Source organism: Phalacrocorax aristotelis, chromosome 12, assembly GCF_949628215.1.
Source record: "Phalacrocorax aristotelis chromosome 12, bGulAri2.1, whole genome shotgun sequence".
NCBI classification, from domain to species: Eukaryota; Metazoa; Chordata; class Aves; order Suliformes; family Phalacrocoracidae; genus Phalacrocorax; species Phalacrocorax aristotelis.
Genome location: NC_134287.1, coordinates 3,053,286 through 3,076,763, shown reverse-complemented (window position 1 = coordinate 3,076,763; position 23,478 = coordinate 3,053,286). Strand labels below are relative to the sequence as shown.

At 42.7% G+C, this 23,478-nt stretch overlaps 1 protein-coding gene across 1 annotated transcript in view; it reads right to left on the bottom strand.

Annotated features, from left to right (window-relative positions):
• Positions 1–700: 700 nt before the first annotated feature.
• WDFY4 (WDFY family member 4) overlaps positions 701–23,478 on the bottom strand; it is a 144,522-nt gene continuing 121,744 nt past the window's right edge. Inside the window, exons 53-62 of the mRNA XM_075107505.1 lie at positions 22,567–22,658; positions 15,726–15,935; positions 15,041–15,188; positions 14,049–14,206; positions 12,223–12,381; positions 8,173–8,352; positions 5,228–5,410; positions 4,525–4,612; positions 2,219–2,330; positions 701–1,112 (exon numbers count right to left, since the gene is read on the bottom strand). Coding sequence (XP_074963606.1) covers positions 1,046–1,112; positions 2,219–2,330; positions 4,525–4,612; positions 5,228–5,410; positions 8,173–8,352; positions 12,223–12,381; positions 14,049–14,206; positions 15,041–15,188; positions 15,726–15,935; positions 22,567–22,658 — 1,397 coding nt within the window. The 3' untranslated portion in view covers positions 701–1,045. The remainder of the gene's footprint in view (positions 1,113–2,218; positions 2,331–4,524; positions 4,613–5,227; positions 5,411–8,172; positions 8,353–12,222; positions 12,382–14,048; positions 14,207–15,040; positions 15,189–15,725; positions 15,936–22,566; positions 22,659–23,478) is intronic.

Genomic DNA, 23,478 nt, shown 5'->3' with positions numbered 1-23,478 from the left:
TCAGTTTCTTTACCAGGTCAAGGAGGGGCAGGGGAGAGGGAGAGTTATCAGTTTAGCACCTTCAAATTCGCATAAAATGTTAAGGAGTTTGATTTTTCACACTTTCTCCATCTCCACTAGGGACACAAATGGCACTTAAATTTGTTACACTATGGCCTCAGCCTTCTTATACCACATATACCCACTTCCACTATGCAGGGTGATTCTGAAGGTAAAGCCTGAAGTGTCTCATGTACTGATATTCCAGAGAACAAGGCTAGGAAAGAAGGAAGTGAAGGAGGAGAATGAAAGAATATGTTGATTAGCTGTGTCAGATCTTCATCCTCACCCATTCCATGCGTTTCACCCACCTAGCTCGTTATGGAAAAAAAACAAGTCAGAGATTAGGAAACTAAAAATTGCACCATAACACGTGTTCACAGGGGGTTGGGCTCCGCTGTCAACCTGGGAATTCCTACCTTCACTTTGCCAACAAAAGAGCTTTTCCGAAGGCATGCCTACATTTTCATGCAGATTCAGGGAAGGAGGAAGAGTAGGAACAGAGATATTAACATACTTGTATGTTAAGAAGAACAAATGTGCTGCAATAAACTCACTTAAGGTCTGTTTGAAGCCTCAGTATTTTCTGATCTCATGGTATTAAAATTAGAATATGTTAATTTTCTTAAGCTACATTGCTCTTTGGCGTAATCAAGGCAGTTTTGGCATAATCAAGGCAGTTTTATTTGCTAGCTATTTTTTTTTTGTGAAATACAATGTATTATGCCAAATTCAGTATCTAAAATAACATTTAAAATACAAAAGTTTTCCCGTGACAAATACTGCAAAATCGCACTGTCTATGTGCACGTCTGTCAGTGTGTCTCTCACAACTTTGGAGTCCAGTCTCTAATTCCAATCAGAGTTGACTGCAGAGTCAGTCCAACCACTCCTTTGAGATTCAGTCCCACACCATAGGCTTCTGGTTTCTCTGACTCTCTCATGCTTTGAAGGTTAATCTCTCCATCCAAAAGGCTGAAAAAACAAAAGTTCTTGGCTATTTCTTCCTACCCATCTACAGACCAGCAGCAGACTCTTCCCCAGTCATCACCAACTAGGAGCTTGGAGGAATTTCTTGAGAAAGAAAGAAAAAGAAGAGAAAAATGTTTAAGAACAAGATCCAAATAGGAGGCTGTCTCCTGTATGTCTATCGGTTAGGAGGATGCAACATTCAGGGGAGCAGGTTATCGTTAATGTTAAATTTGAAGAACAATGAATTAGAGAAGACAAAGATTCATACTTCAAAGACCGAACTTTGAATCAGATCCAAACTTTTCTGGAGTTCAGTGGGTTATTTGTGGACAATCTAGCCAGATCAGCAGCTCTTACCCTCCACTGATCTTGAGAATCCATGAACGTTAATTAAATCTGCTGGCTAGATTCAGGATTCAGACATGTTAGCACATATTGTCATGGGTTCAGCCACTGAAATCTCTGCCGCATGCAGTGCCAAACTTTCCTACTTTCAATACATATAAGCATCACCCTCGAAGTGCTCTAAATCTGAGCATGCAGAATATAGGAATCGCTTTAGCAGCTATCAAAATGCCAAACCTTTTGGAGAGAAACACAGCAACTCTTTTACAGTACATTGTAACATCCTGGGGTAGGAGATAATGGCAGATATTACAGCCAGATGAAACAGCAGGAGGGGGATTGAATAAACTAACGTACTGCTGGCTGTGCAAAGTAAGTCTAGTTTTAGCAACAAAGTTGTCGTTCGGCCAAAAACTTCCTGCTTATATTTTAAGGAGAAAGCATCTCCAGTAACTCCTAGGATAGTGTTTCTTCTGTGGTGCAGAGACAGTGTAGCAGCTACTGATCTCTACAACTATTCTGGTCAAAAGCTTCTATTTCTTCTGGGTTGTTTTCTGTCTGTCCACTGACGATCCCAACATCCTTCGCTTAATAGAGTTAGCCAGGCCAGCTCCCAGAGCAACTGCATTTGGCTAAGACAGAGTGATGTGACTGAGATTTTTAAAAAAGTACAACCCCAAACAGCAACAAAGAACTCAACAACAAAACCCAAACCACAAAAAAACCCCAAAAACCCAGCAGTGATACAAAGTTCAGAATAAGATAAAACAACCTGCTGATTTGGGGCTGAGCAATGGAGACCCCGAGGCTGGCGCCGTGCCCTCTGCCGGACACCAGCCGAGATGCAAAGGGAGGGACAGTACCTGGATACAGCCAGCGCTGTCACTGCTGGGCTGCTCTTACTTGGTTTTCCAGTCAAGGCAAGGCTGGGATTCAGTTCCCGACAGAGAACAAGATGTTTTCCACACTTGTTACCTGTTGTGTGGTTTAAAAATAAATATTTAGGAAGTGTCTGGGGGCAGCATGGATGGGATTGTTATTATTTACGGTCAGCAAGTTGTTACGTTGAGAACAAATATATTTAATCTCAGCCTGTGCTGTTGCAAAATAGGCCCATCCCAATTTAATTTGTGGCTATGATAGTTACATGTGCTGACGTGCGGCTGTATCAATTGTGTGCTAAATTGGATTTGTGTATTATTGCTTTCTAAATTGCATGCCTAGTTCAGCAAAATTGTTCATCAGTTTTCACTGGCTCTATGCTTAATAAGATGCCCCACAATACCTTGCTGCCAGGATATAATACAGCCCATAATTGCCTAGTAAAAAGAAATTACATAAAGCCCTGGTATTATCAACTTATCTAAATCTGCTCATAACAGAACCAATAATTAAATGCTGAGAACGTTTCACATATACACACATACATACACACACGCCTAACAACGTAACTCAATCATAGTTACTTTGGTCTTTTCAATGACTGTGTTTTGTATTAATTTTATTTTCTTTAATGCAGAGAATGAGACCTGGGAATATTTGGCCATTTAAAATAATTCTAAAGTAACCTGAATGGTTTAAGGGAGCTGCTTTGATTACACCTCTCAACTCTTTAATAAGGAATGCTGGTGCTCTATGCGTCCGTGAACATGTGCCCTTACGTTCTTGTGTGAACAGGTGTGTGCTCTATGCATCACCAGATGCCTGCTCAATGCTTGTTGACTCTGCTGCACTCCCAGGAGCAGCTTTTAAGTCCTAGTTTGGAGAACTGTTTAAGATATAAATTTTAAAAATAGCTGTAATCTCAGTTTGCTCAAAGACATTCCTATGCAATTGCACCTGAGAAAATAGGACGTGGAGATAAACGCCACAGGAAGTTACGGGCCAGAATGTAGGAAATTTGTAAAACAAATTGGAGGTTTGTACACGTAAAAAGAAGCTGCAAAATTACTATGTAGTACTAGAAGGATTTGGGAAGGAATTTTAAGTCTTTTGCTTTGATTTAAAGCAATCTGATTAGAGACTGCAACAAAACCAAACCTGTAGCTACCACCACCAGACTATTTCACATCTGGCATCTCTGGTGTTCTTGCGCCTTCCCTAGAAGCATCTGGCTCTAGCTGCTCTCAGAGACATGACAAAAGGTTGGATGGGCATCTCGTTTGGCATTTCCCATATGCCTCTGTATGTATGATGATTTTCAACGTAGCAATCTAAGTAATGTAGATGCCAAGTTACATGAACAGTGCTTCTGAAGATCTCAGCGGTAATGCCCAATTACTGTATAATATCCTTTTATGCAGATGTTACATCTCTAGCTCTATATTTACACAAATCGTGTGCCTAAAATTGAAGTAATAGAGAATGTCCATAATGAGGATCACAGCAAATAAGTGGTGTAAATTATACATACTAACGCCACAATTCATTTCTCTTGTAAGATGTGCTGCGAAGATAAGCAAGCCGTGCTATTTAGGATGTGCCTTTAAAGCTCCCTGGCAGGTTTCAGCTCCAGTATTTGTTAGAACAGAGAAATGAGCTTAAGTTTTTAATACATGTCAGCACCGTAGCCCCATCATCATCTTAACCTCAGCTCTTCAAGGACTCAAGGGTATTGGCTTCAGCTTGGCACAGCCTTGAAAAAACAACTCCATGCAGTAGGGCCTGCTGCTGGCCTCTGACCAGTCTGACGGGCCTCTGACCTCCTTTAAGGTGGCAAAGGCAACAAACTTCCCTGTGCCATCCCAGGGCAGGATCTGGCCCTGCCCACTCTGACCTTGTGCCAGGATACTTTAGTACAGGCTAATCAGCAGAGGTGCCAAGGGAGTGGGCTTTCTGGAGCCAGGAGAGTTCATTGGTTTCCTAGGTTTATGCAGAAAGGTAGTCTATCAAGCTTGATAAAACCCATGACAGAGCCTATGAAGGAGCTTCCAGCTTCATCCAGACAGGATGTGCCCTTGAGACTGGTGGCTCAGGGCTGGTCTCTGTCTCTAGGGTAGGACAGTGGCTACCCACTCCTGCTGCTGCTGGTTATAGTAACAGTGCACCAGTTGCCTGCACCATCTCCCCTTCACGCCACTGTGCTCACACCACCTCTTCTTCCTCACAGCCAAACAAGATCTGCAGCACACAGTCGCCCTGCAGTTCACAGCCCAGCCCGTGGTCATACCCGTGTTGCCTGGCTCTTCCGTAGTGCCTCTCTGCGGTCTCAGTCCCGCAGCTTGGCCCGGGGCATCGGTGTATTCAGTCTTCCACAGCTGTGCCAGCAAGGAGGCAAAAATGGAAAAAACATGGATTATAACAATGCAACAAGAGAGAGGTGTGGCAGCCTGCTTCCCGGCAAGGGGTGGAAATTGGAATTCCGATGTCAGAACAGGATTTCGCAGTTGTCTCTCCTTCTGCGCTGTGCTGGCATCACACAGGAGAAGTGCATGCGGGGAGCTGGGGGGGCTGCGGGGGCTGCCACGCTGACGAGGATCCCAGGAAGCTCTCCCACCAGGCTGGAGGTGGAACCAGCAGTGAATTCCTGTTCCTGAGAAAGTGTGACTCAAACTGAGCTACGAGCCAAATCTCAGAAACCAAATTCAAACATTTTTCTGACGGGGAATGTAATGTTTGCTTTTATAACCACAAGAGAATTAAGAAAGCACATTTCCAAAACTCTTCCTGAATGGCAAAGAATCCTCCATTCAGGAGGATCAGAGTTGGTAGGAAGCAAAGTTTTTACTCTGATTTTTAGCTTAAGCCCTGTGCTGCCCTGCTAAGAAAGTGGCATGGGATTTTAGTAGCTCTGTCCCTCCATTCAGGACATAGAATTTTGCCTCTGGCCTACAGCGAATCAGGATTCCCTTTCCTCTCCCTCATCTACCTACCCTCACCACTCCGTCTGTGCTTCCCGTGATGATGATGCTGCGTATGTCCCAGTCCATCACCTCTGCAAAGCAGCAGCAAAGAATACGGCTTTCGGGGCTGCAGGTGGTGTTAATGCTTGCAAGAAGCTGGCCATTGACTGTCCACAGATATAGGTAAGATCCCGCACAAGAGATAATATCACCCTGTAACAAAGCAGAAGGCGGTGTTTCAAGATCCTACACTCATCCTCCTCACAGCTATTCAGTGCCGATTGTAAATTACAGAGTGGTTCTGACTTAAATTCTGACTTTTGTTTTTCTTCTGGGCAGATGATTTAAACCAGAAATAGTTAAAAAATTACTTTTTTTCCTCATGAAAAATTCTGATATTTTTACATTGCAGAAACCCAAACGAACTGTCTCAGATTTAGCAAGATAATGCAGAAACAAAGGCTGTCAGGGACAGGGACTGTGCACAGGCAACACCTAGCACAGGTTCTGAGCCAGGACTAGTGCTCTTTTAAGTTTTACAAATAAGCATTCTCTTAAACAAGGACACGGTGTTCACCTGCTTAGTGCGAAGCCTTTGGTGGTTTCACAATCCTCCTCTGCCCCTCACAGGGAGCTTAATGTCATCGCATTTTTAGACTGTGCTTTGCATTTGACCAATGACCAGCTCAGCATTCTGTGAGCTGCACTTCTGATGCCGAGAGCATCTCTTGCAACTGAATCTCTCCTCTCCCTTCTGTGCAGGTGCACAGCCTTAGCACAGGCTGCACGCAAGCAGAAACCCAGGTAATCCCTTAGGGGCAAGAAACACACACAACCAAGAGCAAATGCTGCAGTTTTAAACGACCTTATCAAAAGTGCCTTTTGATCAAGTTGCTAATTGAAATTCCGCCTAGCCTTTCCACCCCTGATGCGTACTAAGAACCAGCTAAATAGAACACCATCACCATAGTCATCTGATTCTGGCAAAGGCCAGCGTGCCCTTAAATGAGCAGCATGCATCTGGTTTAAATCAGCTAACACAGCACCTCACCCCTGCCTGATTTGGGGCCAGGGCTCTTCACACTTCAGGGCAGAATTCTGAAGATAATCAAACAAGGACAGTGCATTCGAAACAGAGTTGGCAATAATTAAAGAGATTATACTGCATGTGAGTACATAATGTCCAGGCACTTGTTAATGATCTACAGTGCTTCTCAGGTCTAGAGCAGGGATTTAAAACTAACTGAAATCATTAGTTACAGCAAGCTGGTACAATCCTCCTTAGCTTATAAACTTTTGGGGACAGCCTTTTTATTTTGTGTCTACGTGAACCAAACACCATAAGGTTTAGATCTATAAATGGAGCTTCTAGATGCTCAAGCAGTATAAAAACCAACAGTCACATAACAAAGAGCTGCATAAGTTTCTTGTTTCACAGGAAATATGTGGTTCAGAAATTTCCTTCAAAACCTTGCTTCAAAACATTCTGGATTTTCCAGGAAAAAACCTGGCTATCAAACATGTAGTTTTGTGTCAATCAAAATATTTAATTTAGCACAATGGAAACATTTTGTTTCTATCTTCATGTTATAATATATAAATATATATAGAAAATATAAACAAAAAAGCATTTCCGAATTAAATATCCTGTTCTGCTAACGTGAAGATTTTTTTCGTCCATAGCATATGGACCCCCTCATCTTTTTTATCTTGAAGTTTCAGTCATACTTTCCTAAGGTGTTTTGCTTGTTAAACGAGCCTTTCTGCAGACAACTGTCCAATCAGTTTAACCATTTGCACTCCAACAAGCTGGATCACTCTTGGATCAATCACCAGACTGTTTCTGGCACAGACCGTCTTGGTTTTGGTCAGCTCCAGAAAAGGAGCTTCCAACTGAAAAGGCTGCTGTCGATGGTGGGCTGGTGCATAAAGGAGAGGACTCGGTCCTCTTGGGGTCTCAAGCCCATGGTCTGTGCCAGCCCACCCCCTCATTTCTGAATACATAGCACTGCTTCAGCTGGCTTCATAAGGGATCACCAGGGTATTCGGAACTGGCCTGATGAAGCCATTGGCCATTTTACACTACCCGGGACCCGTGGGGCTGGGAGCTGAGCTGACGCTGAACAGGCTATGTAAATTCCCACCCTCAGCTGCTAACCGTCAGACTGCATGGTTGACAAAGCTCTGATATGAGATGGCTATTTTTGCACAGACTAAGTAGAGATTGTCTGCCTACTTCCTTACTGCTATGAACTGTTGTGCCTCTCTTGGTACAAGCTCTGGTACTGGATCGAACCTTGGATTGTCTGAGCAGCTGGAATCCTACTCTAGTACATTAACAGAGAGAGAAAATATAAATGTGCAAGCAAGATTTCTGGGAGATAGAAGGTTGGAAAAAATCTTGTCCAGAGAGTTTACAGTAAAATCCAATACAGAATATTTTCCTATCAACACGCATACAATTCTGGCCAGGCACAGTCCACAACAGACGTATACCTGCTGCTATCAAGGGTCCCCCCCCACACCTGAGAGTAGAAGAGAAAGTAAAGCCAACATTGTCACCACAAAAGTGAAGGAAGCTGTCAGCTGAGGTAGCAGACGGAGGGCTAACATCGCAGCTGACTTGGCTCTGCTGCATGAATGTCAGGAGAAATTAATGAAATAATGGAGGCAATAACGTTATGGGTGGGCCAAATCCAGGAGCTACTAGGGTAATACTTCATCCTCCACAAACTAAAAGTAGTTTAATCCTGCTATCTACCCATACAAAGATACTTCTTAGCTACTCAGTTTAAGATGTTGCTTTTAGTGCTCGCCTCTCATCATTAAGAACCCTATTAGCAATCTCTGTAGAAAGGAAAAAAAATCAATGTATCAGACTCTCAGGATGTTTTTATGTTGGGAAGAGCACCCATTAAATTATCATGAAATGTTCATGGATACATCAGAAGAAAGATGATAAATGAAGATCTTACTGTTGAATTGTTGATGGCAACAGAAGAGAGGCTTGCCTCGTGGGCAGGAAGCTGGTTTATGTACGTCAGCTGGTTCAGGTCCCAAATGATGCAGGTTCTGTCATCGGATCCGCTCACAAAGATGCTGTAGGTCACAGATGCTGCAAGGCAGGTCACTGCCTGAGTGTGCCCATACAAAGCCTGGTGGGGGAAAAAGCAGCCAATAAACCACAGCAGAAGGTGGCTGATTTACAGGGGAACCACAGTCCTGCTGTCATTTGCCTAGTAAGAACAAGCAACCTAGTCATTCTTTGGACAACTGAAAAAGGTATGAGGGGTAAATCCCAAAGGATCTTCTAGAAGCATCCTCGTCCTCAGCTTGTGGTTGAGGAAAATTGAGTCTCCAGAGATTAAATGATTTGCTCCAAGCTGCACATTAACTCAGAGCCCTTGGTACACGTTTCAGACTCTACGACAGTGCTTTGTGCTCAGCAACAAAACATTGTTTTTCACTTCAGTCCATGCAGTTTTAAGTAAAATGTATGCTTGGAAATTACTATTTCTCAACATCTAAATAAAACCCAACATTTTGAAACAAAACTTATCAGGTTGTATTTCAGTAACCTTCCAGTCTTTTCTTTCTGTTTTTCTGAACAAGTATTAGTATTTTTTCTAGTTCTAGTTAAAAAGAAAAACAGCATTTGGGGATAATTTTTACTTTAAAGCCATATAAAAATTCCTTTCTCTTTCATCATTATCCAACATCCTTTTTTTGTTTGTTTGTTTTATAGGTTCTAGAGACATTGTCCAGTTTCATTTAGCTTTAAAGAGTTTTATTTAAGAAGTCTACACTTTAGGCTACTCAATAGCACAGAGAGAAATCATGGCTAGAAGTATACTGATGACAACTGTTTAATGCAGCATTCTGGAGTGACAGCAGTATACATTTCTGCTGCATAACCACGAAGGGAAGTAAGGCCTGTAGGGCAACAGAGGAAGAGTCCTTCACAGCTTTCCTAAAAGGCCTTTCAGGGCTCCATTTTTAGCTGCCTTACTGTGAAAAATCAGACCGACCAGTTTTTAATGTTGCTTTTAACAGTCAATGCATTTTCCCTGCTGGCTTTCTCTACACGACATAATTAGCACACCTTCAGGCTCTGTCTCAGTTCAGCATGGAGCAGGAGAGCCACATGTCCCGGGTGATTGTTGCAAACACATCTTATAGGCTTTTCCAGCATGTGACTGAGAGCCTGAACTCTTGCTGGCTAACATGTGCTGCCACTTGCCAAGGTTACTAGGACAACGGTATTCAAACATTAATCCACTGAAGAAGCTGAGCTGCAACAGGCTATGTACTACTGAAGGTGACCTGCAACTGCGAGAGACGACCTTTAGCTTATGATTTATTCCATGCACAGGAACTGTTGACTAAAAATACTGGCACAAAATGGCATCTCCAACAGTGGTTTTCAGCAGTCAGAAACAGTCAAATGAGATTAGAAAAGGAGGCTCAGCAATAGCTTTGGACTGGCTGTAGAACAGTCTCTTTACAAAGGACTGGGTGAAACCCGGTGCCTGTGCTTGAGAAGTGCACAAGAACTCTGCAAAAAGGGCTGGGATAGGGCGGGTTCAAGGGCTCCAAATTTCCTCTTCTTCCTCCAAAGCATGAAAGAACATATACCTACTGTGACAAACTGCCAAGTCAAGCTAAGCTAAGCTCCTGTGAAAGTTTTAATAAAACACTTTTTTTTTTTTTCTTTTTAACCCAGAAAGACCCTACCTGGCAGTGAAGTGCTTTAAATACAAGCTGAATGTGGAAGAGAGGGCTAGACCTGAGACCAGTTATAATCTCAGCTTCAGTGCACAAGGGTCTCAAAGCATATTCATGCAAAAACAGTCACATACTTTTAGCTCTCTACCGTCTCCTCATTATTGCTCTGCAAAGACTGACAGGTTTTCCCTTAATGGGAAATATCCTGCAGCATATCTGCAGTAAGAACCGTGAGGCCTGTCTCCAGAGCGAATTCACAAATATCAAAAGACAAAAGATGACCAGTTTCACTGCAGGAATGCGTAGTCCATGAAAACTTAAACCAAGTTTGACCATCCAACTTAACTGGCTAACACGGACACAGACGCTTCACAGGCACACTCAGCAGCTCCCTGAGAGGTCTGTGTGGCAGACAGCGCAGCTTGCCCGATGCTTCTCCCAGTCTGGTGGTTCATTTGGCCCAGAAATTCTGGGGGCTGGATCGCATGGATCACTCTGCTCATGAACTCTGAAGCAACTGGTAAATTGCATGGATCAATACTGAGGCTATTATGCTCAATCTTCAGTGGTTCACAAAACTGTGGAAGCAGCCCCTGCTAGAGAGGGAAAAGTGACTTTTTCTGCTGAAATATAATTTCTGTACCTTACTACATTCTCAACCAGAATGTGTCAGTCCCATGAGACAGCTGGTAAGTGAATAGCATCCGCTTTATAGCACATCAGCTTTACTTAAGCAAAGCTCACTCTCTCAGGAAAGATGATACAATTTTTTTGTTCAGCAGAAAAAGCAGCCACCATGAAGCAGTGAATTATATGAAAGCAGCAAGTAATTCACTGGAAGACATTTAGAACCTTAGTTCAAATTTACATCTATGCCAGACAGTCATCAAAAAAAGGCCTTTGCTAGCAAAGAGAAGGGAAAAATACAGAATTTGTCATTGAATGATCTCATGCCACTTTGTGGAGTTTGGGTAATACCAGATTAATCACAGTGGAACACATCAGCAAAGCTGATTTTAGATTGTTAAAGAGAAAGGCATTATACTGGAGATAAAAGACAGCCTCTTCAAACAGTTGCCTGAAACTCAAACTGACCCCCTGACCGGTATTAGTTTGATGCTGGTAAATACTGCCACTTATGCTTTTCTCTACTGCTATTTCTTCTATTTCTATGTCCACGTTCTGGTTTGGAATAATAACCAGCTGGATTAAAAAGTCGTCACTGAAGATCCTGTCTTATATTTCTGGTTTCTTCTCAAGCAGGAAATGTCATAAACCTCAGAAGAGAGGCGGTTCTAAACAGTTTCCCTGCTAATTTCAACACACAAGAATTTCAGATAAATGGTCTAAATACTTCTCTGGCATCCCAACAGATGTTGAAGTGTTCACATAATTTAATGACATATAAAATGTTTTGGCTCAGGGTATGGGAACCACTGAAATATTGTCTGAATATCCCTCCAGAGCAAATGAACAGAAGCAGCTTCTAACACTTGGAGACCTTGCTGATCAATTAGCGCTTTATTAGTTTGCCTAAAAGTAGCAGAGCATTTTCTTCCTCTTGATTTCTTAGGGGAAAAGGGTCCCATGATTCCTTTCAGACACAATAGAGGTCTACTCTAGCTTTACTTGTAAAGCTGAGAACCCACCATAGCTGAACCACACAAATCTTGCATGAGAGTTTCTCTTTTGTAAATGAAATAGCATTTATACAGCTGTTTGATGACTATAGATGAGCTCCAAATCAACAGCCACTAAAGGACTTTGAACAATGAGGACACAAACTGTACCATTCTTATTGGATGCATCCCTACCTCATGGAGTAACAGCTAAACTTTTTATGTCTGAATTCAGGAAGAACTTTGCCTAGTTGAGCCTTCATCCCCATCAGATAACTTTGCAGGCTGTTTTGGAGATCCTGCCCATTGCTGTAGCAGCCCAAAAATAACTATAAGCCTCTCCAGGTGATACTGGTTTTTGAAAATAATCCGAGGGTTGGCTGCCCTTCAAGTGAGGAGAGCACATGCCTTATCTTCACTGTTTCTTTTATCATGATAAACTTTGGAAATGCTACCAAAGGGGGGAAAAAAAACCCAGGCAGAAGTCATAACTATAAACTGTGGGTATAAGGAATATTATCAGCTCCTGACCTGATAACAGGCTGTCACGTGATACTGCTGATTACAGGGGGTTTTGTGCCTTCTTGCTTCACCCGAAGGTGTTTGCCAGTCACCTGAGAGACAGGAACTAATCTTTCGGTTTTCCTTAAGTTTCCATAGCAAAAGGGACACAATACTCACCTGTCTCAAGTTTATACATTTCACTTTGTCCTTGACCAAGGAGAGTTCCCAGGCACACACAACTGAGCTTGTTCCAGATGTGATGACGGTAGTTGCTGAAGGACACACTGCACAGAGGCACTTTCCCCAGTCTGCCATGCACTCAAACGTAGTCACGTTCTGTACAGGAAAGCAGCTTTAAGTCAAATGATCACGTGGTGATACCATGCATTTATCAATACCAGGTTCCATTTTTCAGAACTGAGTCTCCATTTTTTCAAATACAAGAAAGAAAAGCTCATCTTAACCAGTATCTGTGCTCACAGCACAGCTGCATGATATGTACGTGCACAGGCTGTGGCTGCACGCAGCTGTGCCATCCTCCAGGGGCCAAACAGAAAGGCTGGACAAAGGTTAGTGTTTTATGTCTGAGGAGACCTGAGTCCCAATCCCTCTTGTGCCACAGGCTTCCTACATAACTTCTAGCAAACTCATTCTGCCACCACGTAGTGACAGAATGCAACCATTCAATGTAGATTAGAAAGAAAGCTCAGAATACAATGGCCATTGCTAACAGTGTCAGTGCCAGGCCCCGCAACCCTCCTCTTACTTGGGTGGAAAAGCCAAAAGCCAAAGCACTAAATTCCATTCTGGGCCAAAGGCTTTGTTAGCAGCACCCAAAACAGCCTAAACCAAGGTCAAGTCTATTACGCATTGCTAAATCATAGCACAGGCATCCCTCTGCTCACATTCTACGTTAGCTCTCTCCCACACAACAGGGATTCTGGTGGAGCTGGATGGCACAGCTACAAAAATCATACCACAGGCAGAGCAAGCCTTTACCTACTTACAGTGTAGACAAAAATTTCTTTTAAGCTCATGCCCAGAGACACTCTTGAACCAGAGAGAACTCAAGTTGGGCTCCCGACTACTTCCCATAGCGACTGTGTAATCACACTCACTGTGCTCAGTGTCACTAGGCTCAGTGACACCCTGACTTTTGAAGAGACAAAACAATTTGTACCTACAGCAGCACTATGAATTGCTAAGCACTGTTTTTAATTGAAGTCAAAGGAGAAAACTCTCAACAATTTTACACAGGGAGCAGAAAGTAAAATACATCTCGTGGTTTTTTCACTTCCACTGACTGTGGGTATGTCTGTAAAAACATAACGATGTGGCTTGCGCAAATACCCAAGCCAGTATCTTGCTGAACACGTTCTGCTATTCTGGTACCCAAGCTAACTCAGATGTGTCTGTGTGTCATAACGCTGTCCCAAACACGTCCAAAAAATCAGTGTGTTTGTGGTCGAGGAAGAAACTGGATCTGTCAAGTGCCCTAACAAGCAGTGCGATGACATAGACCATTGATTTTTAACAGCAAAGAAGTAAGAATATTAACTTTCTAGAATAGAAGACATTATTATTTTGAATGAATGCACTGGGCTAAGCTTGGGAGCCAGAGGGGAATTGGCAGATGGTCCCATCTTAATTCCAGCAGAAAGTTCTGCACAATGAAATTCCTAATCAGTGGCCAGGAGACCTTGTATTGTCCTTACAACCTATGAAATGGGGTTTTTCCTTCATTTTGACGGACAACACAGACACTGGAAGGAAAACTTGAGATAATTTAGAGGGGAAATGCCACATTTTTCAGCAGCGTAGAATGATTTTGTACTCTGTTGGGATATCCAACTTGAGATTCCTCAAGAAGCGCGACTGTGAGGAAGTCCTATACAGAATCCTCTGAAGTCAGCCCCCCAACAGCCTCTGAAATGGGTGCCCAAACCAGCCAAAGACAACACATATCATTAATTTCTGGAATGCTTAGGCTATTTCTTTCTTACCTTCTCAGACCCATAGCTGCCAAAGCAACAGGTGAAGTCCTCAAATCCCCAGCAGAATGTTTTGCTCCAAAGAGGAGGAATCAAAACTTTATTTCTTTCGACAGCCAGAATGCCTTTCTCAGTATGAACAATTTGTCCAATAGCTCCCTTGGGATAGTCTGACAAGACAGAGAACATTTAATTCTGTTGTTTTTAGAGCACTTATGTTAACTTTCCTCCTTGCACAGCTTGTGTGGTGAGGCTGGCACGTCCCACAGCTGGGCTCAGTGCTGGGGCCAGGCCCACAGACAGAATTCTACTCTACAACTGAGATTCCAGACAGAACAGTGGAAACACTCTTCTCCAACAGACCACATAAATCCACGCAGAGGGAGTGACATGCTCCAAAGAAGGGGGTTTACCAGCACTGTCATTAAGCTCCTTTTCATTGACAGACTGCCTTATGCCAGGCACGCCACCAACAGCCTCTGCAGTAAAGCTACGGGAGCCCACAAAGACGGGCGATATCAAGAACGCCACCATGGGATGAAAAAGTAGACACACTGAAATTTTCCAGCCTTGTCATGGTAAGGAAAGTAACAGATTAAGAAAAAGATGAGGATTTTAAAATCCAGAAATGGAGAAAGACAGACAGTATTTACTTTGCTGTTGAATGCAAAAAAGGAGAGTGAGAATGGGAAACTGTAAGCTTTATGTTTCAATTTAACATATTCAGAATGTAGAAGACAGAAAAGATTTAGGTGTTTTATAAAAAAAAAATAATCTGTTCTGAACTCTACAACAGAAGTTTCAAGATTTGTCCTGAGTATTTGAGTGTTTTCAATGCCCACTCACAACACACACACAAACAACAGTTGGCAGAAGGGATCTTGGTTGTGTCAATTCATACAAAGTCGCATGATTACTTTTTGTGTTCTTGAAAATCCAGATTCACCCCATGCAAGAATTTTGCACTTATTAGCTCAGAAAATGGAGCACAGCCCCTGAAGCACCTTTTACTGTAACTGGTGAGGGCTTCAGATTTTGCAGGCTGCTCATCAAGGGAGGAAGAATGCCGCTTGAGTGCAGGGACAGAACAGTCTCTCTTCCCGATGAACTTCTCCCTTGGGCATTTCTGGATGGATGTGGTTTTGTGAAGAGCTAGAACAAAGGAATGGCATCAAAAAATGAATCTTTATGTGCCAGATCAGGCAGGAGAGACCTTTGTTTAAATCCTTAATCCTAGGCTCCAGGACTATCATACGTGAACCTCTTCATTAAAATAAAATCTTACCCTTATTACATTCCCATCAAACTACGTCCCTTCCTCACAGATCGAAGCTAATCCCAGTGACTCGGAAGAGAGAAAAGTACAGGGGAGACTCTGAGCTCCTTTTATTTGATGGCACCCATTGCCAGACTAGCGGTTACTCGTGTGACTGTACTGAAGGGGCAGAATTCAGATTTGATGTCACAGCTGTATAGCATACAACAGAACAGAATGGTTAGACAATGGAATCACACGCATGTATGTGGGGGCATACTGATGCAGTGCACAATATGGAGAAGTCTATTCTTCATCTTTCCACAGTTTTACATCAGAAAATGTCTCTGATTGAGCTTCTATTCTTGCTTTCCAGTTGAAATACTACAAGATCAGAATAAATTATGCTCTCCATTCTCATGATAAAGTGGTACCTGCTTCGGTATCTGTCCAAAGTTGCTGATAAAACCCAGGATGGTGCTCTTAATCAGAGGATCTTTAACGTTGAGGTCCATCTTGTCTCCGTAGAAGTAAGGGTGATAGGTGTTAACTGCCTCCACCGCAGATGAGCCATGCTGCTTGTAGCCAAAAATAAGATCTATCCAGCGATGTAGGTGTGCACTGACATAGTCACTTTCCAGTGCCTGAAAGCAAAATTAAATTAATTAATTCAGTAGAGTGCACCCATTACAAATGCATTACCACTTTCCAGTCCCTGCTGGAGTCTTAAATTCTCTGCAAGTGAATCTTCACGCTTTCAGTTCCTCCAGTACCATCATTCTCAGCACATCCTCACAAAACATGACCAGAGATGAAAGGTGGATCCCCACAGGAGAAGGAAGGACAGAGTGTAGTGTGCTTGACTTAGCAGACACCAGGAGCAATATCCTCAGAGACACAGGTGGGTTCCACCAAGCACTCCAGAGATCTTGGCACACCCTCCAGCTTCCAGCATACATTAAAGCCTGTGCTATCCTGTCTTCACCAATACTGTTACTGGCATGAAACGGTTTAAATGAGCAAAACATTTGTTAGTATTTGGTACCACCACTTTGCTGTGTAGATAAACCTACCTGTCTATTTGTAGAAATATGCCTTAGCTATGAATCACACTGAATAGCAGAGATTTTATTTGGGAAGATCCATATAAACATAGATTGGAAAGGGAGATGACTAGCAGAGGGGCTTTAAGTTGGGTCTGAAGGGTACAGAAGGAGAGGCTGCATGCCATGAATCAGCAAAGAGAATGTAAAGCTTGTACTGAAACGGCAAGGGTTATCATAAGCCAAGACAGGAAACGGGTTTTGCAATAGCAGAGTTGTGGCGCAGCAGGGCAGCTGTAAAAGAGAAGCTTCAAGACTGCTTAGGTTTGATCAAGAAACATTTTGCTACCCTCGTAGGGCTTAAGCAGATAGAGTTGCAGCACCACATTTCCTCATTCTGGAAAAACTCAGGGTCTGAGCTCTTCTCCCCAAAATAAGAAATGGTTAACTTTGATTACCTTTGCCACCCATAGTGACAGGTGTGTGGATTAAGGGAACCAGAAGAAACAATTACTGTTGGAGAAGACTGGGAGAGATGCTACAAGGCAAAACATCCACCCCAATGTGGGCTCCCTAGAAAGCTCATTGAGATCATAGTGGAAAACTTGTGCTTGGAAGACCCAGACAGCAAGGTCATAAGCTGTGGACACAAGTTTGAGCAGAACCTTTGCCCACGTCCAGGTTAACCAGCCTTACCCGTGAGGCTTCACTAAATGCTACTGCCCCTGCCATCACCTGCCTCACCAAATTTTTGTGCATTCCCAAATGGCTTTGCCCAATGATTCAAGCAGCGGTGTTAAGCGTTATTAAAAACACTTTCCTATCTCCAAATCATTTGACTGTGCAATAATCCCTGATGCTCAGTTAAAGGTCTCCCAAGCAGACCATCCCACCCAAAGCACAGCAGAAATAAACAAGCTAATGGGATCCAGAACAATGGCTCATTTCACAGAGCAGACAGTTAGCCCAGTGCAGCTGGTTTAAATGACCCTGCCCACAGCTATAATGATCACAGGGCAGCTCAGAGAACAAGCATGGCATACAATCTGTCCCCTGCAAACAACAGGAAAATACTTATGAACAGACTCTGAACTCATCCTCATTAATAAAAGCAGTTAGTCCATGAATTACAAACTGTAAATTTTGCCTGGCATCACTGCCAGAGCAGAACAAAGCAACCAACAGAGCTGCAACTGTGCTGCCTCTCGGTATTTCACTGAGCACTGTGACAAGCCCAGCCAGGGAGGGAGAACTTGCGGTCTCTGGAGGAAGTAAATAAATTTCTTTAGTAGACTAGACTCCTAACTTATTAAGCATGAAACAGGGAGCTACTCACAGTTTTATGTCAAGAACAATTCTTTGCTCTCTTATTCTTTAAAGCAATAACCGAATCTCAGAAGAGTGTTGACCTGGATCTGTTTGATGCACCAAACTCACTGTGAAGCCTCCTAAAAACGACCATGATACCAGTAACAAGTACATTCAGTCTTGTGGATGACTTCAGAGGAAACAAAACCCCTCAAGTTTCAGAATTCAACGTCTCTAACTCTTTACTTCAGGGTTAGATGAACTTTACCAGGCAGGCTAATCAACTTTCTTTCCACAGCAAGATTTCTTGCACGCTCCCGTGTAACATCTAGTGCCACCTATGGCTGGAGAGAGAATATTGGACTGACAGCCCATAAGACATCTGGCAAATCATTAAGAACATGAATTTATAAGCATGAACTTTTATTTGCTAAACTTCTATTTGAGATTTGAATTAATTTGTAAAAGTTGTGTGGCTTTATCAACTGTACCAAAGTTATCAAATAGTGCAGCTCAGTAGAGGCAGATCTGAGAACAGAACAGATGGTAGAGAGGGCCCAGTATCCACATTACGTGCACTGTGGGGGCTTTACTTCTAACCAGATCTAGTCTGCTCCCACAGGCTGAATGCCACCAGCATCTGGAGCGCAGCCTTTGGTTTCGTTTCATCCAAAACAAATCTAGTTCACACAAACTGAGATCACTCGACAATGAGAGAAAAACCACGCTATGCAGCGATGATTGATAGATTCATCTCCAAACTGCACCCTTACTCCAAAGTACAAGGGGAAAGCAGATGTTCCCCATTGTAACTAAGTGCCTTTGGAGTGCTCACTATTACACAAGCAATAAGGAGCACAGCTCAGTACTTTATACTCCACACAAGCCACTGCATTTCTCCCTACATTTTATTTAAAAAAATGTCAGTGTAAAATTGCAGCAGCTTTCAGGCGTCCGTGGATTCCTGTCTGCAGTACCTCTGGTAGGGAAGGGCAGTGTTGGGAAACTGGAGAACAGAGCCCAAGCACCTTGGAAGGTCACAGAGACAGCATGAGACAGAGCAGAGAAAGGAACCAGAGCACTCCAAAATCTACAGGCCTTCACTGAAGTCACTGGGGAACAATGTTTGACCCCAGTGGCCAACACCTATTTGCAGTGGGTAGCACTGAGTTGCTTCCCTGAACAGGAAGGGATTGGGCACTCCCTAGGCTCAACTCTTCATCTTCGCAAGGACTGTACTTCGAGCAGCAGTCCTGCAGTGCACACAGCACTTACACAAGGATCTCCTTCCTCATAGTAGATGTATCATCATGTGGTTACAGACACTGAGAAAAACTTGGCTCTCTTCCCTTCCCCTACCTTTCAGTGTGACTAGAGCTCTGAGCCTCTTAAATCACTCTCTAGGCACCTTCAGAGGTGCCTGACTCAGTGTCGCCTATTATTATGTACAGGAGCTTAAGCAGTCTGAATGTGTCTCTTAATCTCTCTGTCTCTCAGTTCTTTGGCAAAAACATTCTCTTCTTAGCCCCTCAAGTTGGAAACAGGCATGGGACAGTCTGACTGAAAAATGGAAGCCAGGTTCTGGGGGATATTCAGACACTGAATAGTGTTTTCTTTCCAAATCAGAACAAAAAGCTAAACTCTCAAAATTTTTCGTTTATTAAAATCCTCCCTGCCCAAATCTAAATTTGGAAAAACTTCATCCTTGTATTTCACTAGCAACAAAGCTATACACCATTCAATATTACTTATAACATCTACATCATAAAATAAATTATTTTCAGTTCAGCCTGTAATCTAATGTAAACATTGCAATGAAAGATCCTTCTGAAATGTTTTGATAACAAAGACAGAAAGGTGAAATGATCTATTGAGACATTTTCCTGTTATTACTGACACACTCCCATTGCAACCTGACTAGTTTTCTGGTGAAAAATTCTTCTGTACATTTTTTTTCCCAGGCAGGTGTACTCACTGTGTGCTTGTCAGCCCAGTAATACTGAGCTGTGGTCTGAGTTACACATGTAACTGCTACAGAAATACAAGGCAGAACAAAGAACACGAAGATTAATGCAGCTTCTGTAAAAGGACTGAATAGTTACTGAATATGCTGTAAATTCAACGTACTGGCTTAGGTTACTAAACTGTGTGGCAGCACAGCACTGAGTCAAGCTACTAGGCAGGGAGACACTTGAAACCTGCTAATAATAGTAAGGAGCTGTTCTCCACACCACATAACTTGTAATAGTATTAATTCACAAGCTTTTGAGGAAGGATTCTGGGGCAAAAATGTGGTCAGTGACTACTTTCAATCGCATTTTCAAAATGACTGAAAACAACATTTTCAATAAGTATATAGAAAAGTTATCCATTTCAAAATAGGTAAAGTAGGAACATAAAAACAAGTATTTTTTTTAGCATTATTGTTCTCACACATATTTAAAGTGAAGTGTTCAGATCGCAACAGAGACTAAAGAGAGCATCTTAATTATTAAACCAAAAAAAGAGATATCTCACTATATGCTCAACAGTCCTGGAAAGGAAACAAAGGCAGGACTACTGCACAAAAAAGTAGTCAAGCACAGGCTCGGATCGTATCCGTGTTCACTCACAGGAGTAACCTGAGCATGTGTGAATGTATCCAGAGTTGAACAGGCTCAGTCTCATACTCAGAGTTATTCACAAGCCAAAATGTTTGCAGCATCATTAACCTATAGGGACAGAACGGGATGCAGGTGCTACAAAGCACTGATTGTCTTTGGAATATAATGTTTTAACAACAATTAATTCTTTAAAAGATAAGCAGATGGTGCACACTATCAGGAACCTCTTCTCTTAAAACTGGTTTAATAGAAGAACATTTTCTTCAGGATGGATTCTCAGCCCATAGACCAGCTTACAAAGGATTCTTTTTTCTTTTTTTTTTTGAACGTGGATAAAAATGGCATTGCTAATGTGGGACTAAGGTTAGATTACTGACAGCACCCAGGTGGCTGCAGGGAGAAGGAGATGTAAGAAGAGGCCAGAACAAATAAATCAGAGATATGTAGGGTCTCAAGAGGGAAAGGAGAGACACTTTAGGTATGAGCCTACAGGCTGAGGGAGTTGGGGTTGTTCAGCCTGGAGAAGAGAAGGCTGCGGGGAGACCTTATTGCGGCCTTCCAGTACTTACAGGGGGACTATAGGAAAGATGGGGACAGCCTCTTCAGCAAGGCCTGTTGTGACAGGACAAGGGGTGATGGTTTTAAACTAAAGGAGGGTAGATTTAGACTGGATGTAAGGAAGGAATTTTTAACACTGAGGATGGTGAAACCCTGGCACAGGTTGCCCTGAGAGGCGGTGGATGCCCCATCCCTAGAGACATTCAAGGCCAGGCTGGACGGGGCTCTGAGCAACCTGATCTAGTTGCAGATGTCCCTGCTCACTGCAGGGGGTTGGACTGGATGGCCTCTAAAAGTCTCTTCCAACCTAAACCATTCTATGATTCTATGAGGAGTGGAGCCATACAGAAATTGAAAATATAAGGGCCTGGGGAAGGAGATTTGTAGGTAATGCCAGACAATAAAGATGGCCCCCTTCCAGTTGTCTCTGTGCTGACTTGAAACCAGGTATCAGGACATCAGAAAGAATGAAATGAAGATTCAAGAGAATGTCCAAAAGCATGAAAATTATTTAGTAGTATGGATGATCACAAAAAGCACGGACTCTGAAAGCAGCAGAGAAATGCAAAGCAAGGGACATGAAAGTAATGGTAACTTAATGGGAGCATGGCGGTTGCTGTCAATGGCTAAGGGAACAGTAGAGAAAAGAATATTTACAAGACAAGAGTAGGACACTCTTTTTTTTAAAAACAGGAACAAGAAGTTAAGGCAGTCAGTAAGGAAGTCAGAGACAGGATTTAGTAAACAGCATTTGGAGTGGTCAGCTGAGGAGAGGCTTATCTGGAGATATCAAAACAGAGAAGTTGGCTGTAGCCACAGGTTTGGATGCAATCAGCTACAAAGACTATCAAAAGCAAAAGCTGAACCCCCAAGGACGGGGCCTGCCTGGCATCGGAGGGGTGAGAAGAACCCACTGAGGCAGAAACTGAAGGTACACATGACAGACCAGGATGATGCAATACCTTGAAAATCATCAGCTATTTGTTTAGTCCCACCAATGCTCACACATATGATCATCATGCTTCTTGTACACAACCACCACCTGCACGCACTCACAAGTACAGATTGACTCCTTTTGCCGGAGGAAATCCGATAAGCTAATGCAGGGGCACTGTAGTGCAGCCCATTCCCTTTTTAATTCTAACAAAAAGAGACACCTGCACCAAGATACTCAGCAGCAAAATCTGCGTTCAATGCAACAGCCTTCTTTGCACTCACTTCTACATAACAGGTGACATTGTGCAGTAGTAAGACTTTCTAACTATTAATAGGTAGCACTAATTGCAGCAAGTCTCAGGACCTTAAAACTATTTGTTTTCAAATTGCCAAGGCTGAATCCATTAAAGGCAGGAAATCACATTAGGTTTTTTCCCCCTGTCAAAATATAAAAAAAATAATTGCAGTCTTGGCATGACTCGGAGATGGAGGTAGATGGTTTAAACAAACACACAGCTGGTTAGCAACCACATGGAACTGCAGGCATATAAACGCCACGTGCACGTATTATGTTATGTTCACACATGCCTACGGGCTGAGAAAGGCCCATGCCACAGACCTAGATATAAACGACACCTGGTTTGCCTTGATTCAGGGTGAATTGTTAGGCAGACAAGTAGACATGCGAAGTTCAGAACCCAGCATGAACTCTGCAAAGGCAGGATGCATTTGGATCTACCATTTTGGTTTATGACTCTGGCCTTCAGAGTTTCATTTTCAGAGGGACCCAGTTCAGCATTTTGTCACAAATCTTGATATCCTCTGACCTGTCTATGCAGGAGGATGAATTTATGGGGGTCCCCGTCTGCCCAAGGAGGAAGCTGCACATCTCCCAGCACGGTTCCATCCTGCATGCAGCCTGCAGGAGTTACAAAGGGAGAATTAAAAACAAGAATCACACGCATTGCTAATAGGGACAGCTTTTCTAAAACACTGAAGTCGAAGGAAATTGAGGTGATTTTCACACATACTATTTCAGGTTCTACATCAAATATAGTGCCATAGAACACCACAGAACCAATTTCTCCTTCTTTCGGATCTAGTAATAAAGCACTGAGCGTATGTTCTAGTAACTGTCGCTAATACAGTGAAAATATTCACATCCTCAGCACAAACTATTTTAGCACAGACCGCAAACTCGGACAAGACAGACCTGTTGGCACAACTTTCTTTTTATACATAATCCCATGGGCCTAACTGCCAGATATTCCTACTAAAGCAGCCACCGGGAGGGATTTCGTTCTCAAGTATTTTGCAATCTGATTCCTTTCAGAAGGCGAGCATATGTTCTTAAACCAGAGCATGGTGTTACGCAACTGGATGAATTAAAATCTAAGTTAAGGCTCAGGTCTGGGACTGCAAATTTCCTCACAGTGTAGCAGTGAACAGATTCACGTTCATGTCTTTGTCTATTGTAAAATCTTCCTGTATCTTTTCTCTTTATTGTCAAGTTTCTGGTGTCTTTTTTAGGTCCCTCCACTTGATTCCACTCAGGTCAGTCACTGGGTCTTGATTTCAGCCAGGCTTTGTTTCTTGGCCTCCTTTCAAGATGAAACTGCCCCAATTCTTTCTTATCTGTTAACAATCTTCTAACATCTTTTTTACAATCTGCCTTTTTCTTAGCATGTTTCATTTCACTGTGATCTTAAATACAATTATAGCTAGACCTCAACACCATG